The sequence below is a fragment of the Pteropus vampyrus genome, unplaced genomic scaffold, assembly GCF_000151845.1.
Source record: "Pteropus vampyrus isolate Shadow unplaced genomic scaffold, Pvam_2.0 Scaffold158, whole genome shotgun sequence".
Classification (NCBI taxonomy): Eukaryota; Metazoa; Chordata; class Mammalia; order Chiroptera; family Pteropodidae; genus Pteropus; species Pteropus vampyrus.
In genome coordinates, this window is record NW_011888939.1 from 355497 (window position 1) to 361573 (window position 6077).

The window sequence follows — 6077 nt, forward strand, 5'->3', positions numbered from 1 at the left end:
TCCGTGGAGACGAGACGAGCAGCCTTACAAGGCGGGTAGGTAGACGCGACCTCCCTGGGTTCAGCAGTTTTTTTCGGGAGAGAAAACTGCTTCGGTTTTGGGAATAAGCTGCTGAAAGTTCTTACTGGGCTCTGAGTGGAGAGAGACACGATAGATAAGCTACTTTGTGAGCCAGAATATATGTACTGTCTTTAGGAGAAGTAGTCCAAACTCTTCTCGAAAGGTGAACTGTTACAATCCACGACGAGGTCCTGGGAGCCACTGACAATTGGAAAAATTAGGCCACCGCAGCCAGAGAGGCTCGCACGCCACTGGGCAAATCAGGACAACAGCAGACAGAACTCCAGGCTCTGGGCCGCCCCCGTTTGCAAGAGCACGTACGGAATTTCCGGGGTGTTTGTCGAGAAAGAGCAAAGTCTAGCAGTTGCACAGGAGAGAATGGCTAAAATGCTCGTGGCGCTGAGAGGGTCTGTGAGCTGCCCAGAGCCGTGGGTGTTCTGTGTGGAGTGGGACAGGTGCTGTGACTGGCCAGTGTGAGTTTCACCAAATACTAGAACTGATCACTTGAAGCCAGAGAGAAGTCGCTGAAGAAGGAATGAGCGCGCTGTGCAGACAGTCTGAGCGGAAGCCCCGAGAGGTGGCAGGCAGCACGACCAGGTTGAGGAGGGGTGGGCCGAGCACAGGCGCAGTCCAGAACTGCAGCCCACGCGGCTGTCACCCGCCTTATGCAGAGACTGGGAGAGGCCCGCCCTCTCTTCAGAGCGGTCCTGGAGAAGCCTGACTCCACCTCGGAGCGTGTCCCTATGTGGCGGGGGAGGGCTGTCTTTTGTGCAATGACCCACATCAGCACGTCTCACTCCGGTGCATTTTCACTCTTCGAGGTACATGCTTTAAACGGACCAGCAGTGAGTGTTGGAAGCGGTATCGGTCTAAGACCTTTGTGTATCTGTTTACGTCCAGAGTTTTGTGACAGGCCCCGCCCCCGCCCCCGCCCCCGCCCGACCGCTGCAAAGGAATCATTGCACTTCATTAAACTTTAGAGGTGAAAGAACCAGTTGAGGTTGGGGCCTGGCCCCTAGGCTGCTGCTGTGACCCTCGTCCCCAGATGGCTCGTTTCCCCATCTGTGACTCTGCTGTGCCCAGGGGGAGCAGTGATCCCGTCTTTTCCGCCGTCCGCCCCGCAGTCTACACCTGCTCGCCTGAGGTGGCGGCTGTAGCGACACGGCAAACCTGCCTGGGACGGTTAGGCCCCTGTGCCCACGGCCGCTTTGGGCCTTGAGACGAGTTAATGAGGCAGAGGAACTTTCTCCCCACCCCCACCCCCCATCCCTTTCCAATGCCACGAAATCGCCATCCCTCTGGGCTCAGCAGGCTGGTGAACCATTGGAGTAGGTCTTTTAGAGGAGAGCCCTGAGAGTTCCAGACCCCCCAGACCAACCCCTCCTCCCTCCCCCACCCCGATAGTGTTTGGACAGGAGGGTGCGTGTTGCTCTGTGCGCAGACGCTGGCTCATCAGAGGGGCGGCCGGGCATTTTGCACCAGGAAGAATCAGAGATGGCTTTTCGGAAGACTCGTATGGACCACAAACACATTACGGAGGAACAGATTTTGCTGACATAAATCTAGTTTTGTAATTTAATCATGGATCAAGCATATGTGGCTAACTTGCAGTTCGAAGGGATCCCATCAATGAAAAAGATTTTTTTAAATGACTGCTTTTAGTTAATTTTTAAAAAGTCATCTCTTATCAAAAGGTTTAAACTTTCCCACCTCGATCTTAAAAGCATGTCAAACAATCCACATCAGATGCCGTAAACGTGAACTGCGAGGGAAAATGGTACAATCTTAGTGGGAAGTGGAATCAAAAGGGTTTGCTGTCCTTAGAATGTTCCAGAATGTCAAGGCAGTTGCTTGTGTTTAACTGTGAACAAATAAAAATTTATCGTTTTGCACTACTTCGCCGTGTCGCTCTGAAGTGACTCGTGTTGGCCTCTGCAGGGCTTACAGGCAAAGTGGGGACTAGTCCGAGGTGCGGAAACCTCGGGGTCTGTGTGGGTTGGTGACCTCGGGCGGCGGGTGGAGGGGGCTGACAAGTTTCCAGATCTGGCTTTAGTCTCTTAAGATCTTTTTTGTTCTGGCAGAACATCTGACAAATGGTCACAAATCTCCAAATTTATGTGCCTCAAATTCATGCCCTCTTCCCGAAGAGAGGCCTGGTGCTGTGTGTGTGTGGGGTGGGGGTTGACTTGAGTCATCGCTACCAGAAAACATGGCGGCGGCCTGCGGGTCTGCAGGGCTGACCCGCCTTTCTTTCGGTGTGTGCTTGTCTTCCGAGGGGTCGGCCGGCACGTTGGGCTTTATGCAGCCCTTTGGCGGAGCCCAAGTGACACTGACCTTGTTGGGAGCTGACTAACCCTGAGCCCTGCTGGTTGTGTTTTGTGAGTGTGTCAGGGAAAAGTGCAGCTTGCACCCAGCACCTTCCATGTGCTGTCAGGCCAAAGGCAGGAATCCCCCTGTAAATGGCTGTTAGACTTCTTGGCCTCACCATCCCTTGCTGGGGACGCACTGGGGGGCGGGGAACCAGGGCGGAACAGCTCTGTTTACAACGCAGCTTTTAATTGCTCGCCTGTGCCCGGTCGCTCCCTGGAAATCGGGCTCCTCGGCCCATTTTAAGGGTGGAAGCAGCTCCTTTGAGACAAAGACTCAGAGGTGGCAGCTTTGAATTTTGTCCAGAACACCCGGGCATTCTTGTCTGACCAGGTCTCAGATACCCGAGGGCCACCGTGCCGCTCTGCGGGCCTCTGGCAGAACCCGCTCGGAGCTGGCTTTCTGGAGCTGGGCACACTGCAGGGGCTTCTCTGTGGTCCCACTCGTGAGGCTACTGCCCAGTGTCCTGTGATGTCTCAGCATAAACGTGCTTTTCCTTTAGGGCTGAGTCCCAGGAAACCACGCCAGGCAGAGAGGTGGCAGAACACTTTTATTCTTGACTGTCACCCCCGAGGAAGCAAGAATACAGAAGCTAAGTCGCCCCCTGTGAAGGAAAAAGCCGACAGTCAGCATGTCGCCACGCGCAAGGGCCGGTGGCCCATCTTACAGTCGTGGGCCTCACTCGTGTCGTGAGAGCCAGACAATGGTCTTGTGCAGGAGCCACAAAGTCAGATTCTTCCGGCGTCTCTCAGTCTCCGTCTCCCAGGTAAAGGAGAGGAAAGGTGGGCTCGTTCCCCTGCGGGCTTTGGTCCGGGGACCTGGTCACACTGCAGATGGGCAGTGAGCCGAGCCGCGGCAGCCTGGGAGGTGGGAGCAGCCCTGTCTCACAGAGGGACACGTCTTGCCTGTGGTGGCCTCCTGCAGCCTGGTGGCCGGCCTGGGGAGCTGGGCCTGCCTGGTGTGGGGGACTGGCGGAGCCTCCCGCGGACACCCTCTACCAAGCACACCGGGAGTGGCCCATCGTCATGGGCGGGGTCTGACGCTCAGGGGCGAGGAGGAGTTAGAAGTTAAAGCAGGACGGGAAGAGAGGTCTCAGGAATATGTCGGGGGCGTCCCCTTTGCGGTTAATGAGTGACAGGAGCCGTGGGTGCCAACGACAGTGGATTGACCCGTGGAAACTAAGTAACAAAGCACCCCAGGGGATGGGACCGGGTGGCAAGCAGGTCACTGGCTTTGAGTTACAGCTTCCCACCAGGTGGTCTCCAGGGAGGTTTCGAACTTCCCTTGTCCTTGCCCTTGGGTTTGAGGCTGTCTTTTCTAAGTCGCCTGCACCAGGGTTTCCGTGACCCCGGCCGGGCGCCTGCGGTCTGGGGAGGACCAGCGGCCGCCGCGGTGGCTTCCTGGCGCTCCCCGGGCTCACTCACGTGCTGCAGTGCTTTCCGGGGCAGCTTCTCCGAGTGGGCGACCCATTCCTTCATCAGGTCGAGGATGATGGGGATGAGGCTGACCACGCCGCCGTAGTGGTTCCTGGCCTCGTCACAGCTGAGGTGGTTCACCACGTCGTGAGGATATCTGCCGGGGCAAGAGGGGGCCGGTGAGCCCCCCGTCCGGGGACCTCGTGCTGTGTGCCGTGGCGGGCCACTCCCCAGCCTCGGCGGGCAGTCCTCATCCTGGCCACACGGGAGGCCCGTGGCAGGTTTCAGGACTGTGAAGGCACCGTCCCCACAGCAGGTGGAGAGGCCAAGGACCCAGGTCACCCTGGTGTGAAAGGAGGTGTAAACCATGCCCCCAGATTTGGAGACCCCTGGCTGAGGACTGCGGAAACCCACCGGAATGGCCCCGGAGTACGCCGCGTCACCCTCGACTCTTCTTACGCTAATATGCACATGGTTCCTTAGGACCTGGGTGCCTGAGCTCTGGATTCCCTAGGGCTCAGAAGTCCAGGGCTGGCGGGGCTCACTGCTCTGAGCCCCTCCCTGCGCCTGGGGCTTGCAGCAGGGGGAGGGGCTGTGTCCCATCTGGGGCCTCAGGGTCCCCGTTAACTGTTCCAGTGGATCAGTGGGCCTAGCATTTCCCAGGCCTTGGCCGTTCGGGTTTGGCCGCCTCTCCACAGAGGACCCGCTCCCGTCCCCGCCCCTCCCCACAAGCACACACTACCGAGGCGTCAGGAACAGGACCAGCGGACTCACTTTGCTCGCAGGCTGCTGAGGTCGTTGCTTTGGCTCACAAGGGTTTTGCACTTCTCGAGCAGGTTGTTGGTGACAGGCGTGCCGGAGTGCAGGGCCTCGAAGCGCTGGCAGAGCTTGCTGAGCTCCGCGCAGGTGTCCAGGAACATGAGCAGGATGCGCCGGTCTGTGGAGTTGTTGCAGTAATGCTCCATGTAGCTCTGCACCTGCGGGCCCCCCGCCAGTGCCGTCAGCAAGGGGGGGGAGGTGGGGCACCACCCCGGGCCCAGCTGCTCCGTGGGAGAGCCCAGGGACCCTGCCCAGCATCGCCCGGCCTCCCGGGGTCCAGATGCCAGTCGTGTTGAATGCACAGACCCCTATGTAGAGCAGACGTCATTAAGTGTCCCAGGTACCCTGCAAAATGCTTTGCAGGCCCAATCTCACTCGTCTTCACCTAAACCGTACGGGCTGGGTAGTTTTTAAATCCTCACTGTACAGATGGATGCTGGAGGATCGGGGAGGTGACGCGAGCTGCTTGGGGACCACCCAAAGTAGCGAAGCTGGGTTTCGCTCCAGCTCATTGGCTCCAAGCCCCACCTCTCACCTGTCCCCATGTACCCAAGCTGATGCCTAAAACAAAGAGCTGGCCTCTGACTTTTCATGCCACAATCCCACTTAGAGGATGGCTGGGTGGGGCCGCCCAGACTGAGGAGCAAATAGAAGGAACTGGAATCCTTTGCAGTTTTGTTGTCTTGTGTGTCCAAGGCAGAGAAAGGAAGGATACATAAGTCAGCGGAGCTGGGGAAAATGATTATCCATATAAGAAGAAAAATGTCTCTATCTCATACCAAAGACAAACATCAGCTCTAGGGGGATGAGGTGCTTAAACACGCAGCACACGACCAGACCTCAGCGTGAGCGCGCTGCAGACGCGGGAGTGGGCAGGCCGTCCTCAAACGAGGCAGAGGGCGCGCACAGCTGGTCTGCTTCCCGCTCCTTTTCTTGAGGGGTCCTTGTGGGTCAGGGCTCTATCTCTCCAGAGTGACCTGGGACCACCCAGTGCCTCGACTGGAGGTCAGGCGAGGGCAGAGGCCTGACCTTGCCCTGGGGAGCGGCTGGTGGGTCCAGGCAGGATTACCACACGGTTCCCTTCCTCTCCACGGTCTGGTGGGAGGGACATGGTGACCTCCAGCACGTATAAAGGCCTGAGTCTAAACCAGGGTTTTCCTGCTGCCACTGGGAGCCCTTTTGTTGCTAGAGGCAGAGGCTTTGACACCCACGGGGCACGCCTGCACACCCGCCCTGGGACGAGGGTTGAGGACGGAGGAGCCTGCACCGTGGTGTAACCACAGCAGAGCAGTGTCGTTGGGCCACCTGGTGTGTGTGCATGTGACCGCAGGCTACGTCTGGTCCAGGGAGGGCAGGGTGAGGTTGGAGAGTCAACACTTCAGATAGAATCAAAACATGGGGCCGCTGTTTACCAAG

At 58.0% G+C, this 6077-nt stretch overlaps 1 protein-coding gene across 2 annotated transcripts in view; it reads right to left on the reverse strand.

Annotated features, from left to right (window-relative positions):
• Nucleotides 1–2595: 2595 nt before the first annotated feature.
• SPACA9 (sperm acrosome associated 9) overlaps nucleotides 2596–6077 on the reverse strand; it is a 10470-nt gene continuing 6988 nt past the window's right edge. The window contains exons 3-5 of one of the 2 annotated variants that reach the window (XM_023536552.1): nucleotides 4617–4819; nucleotides 3852–3999; nucleotides 2959–3031 (exon numbers count right to left, since the gene is read on the reverse strand). In XM_023536552.1, the coding sequence (XP_023392320.1) occupies nucleotides 3020–3031; nucleotides 3852–3999; nucleotides 4617–4819 (363 nt within the window). In that variant the 3' untranslated portion in view covers nucleotides 2959–3019. Of the gene's footprint in view, nucleotides 4000–4616; nucleotides 4820–6077 lie in introns of both variants that reach the window. The other variant, XM_011370023.2, reaches the window with a different exon arrangement.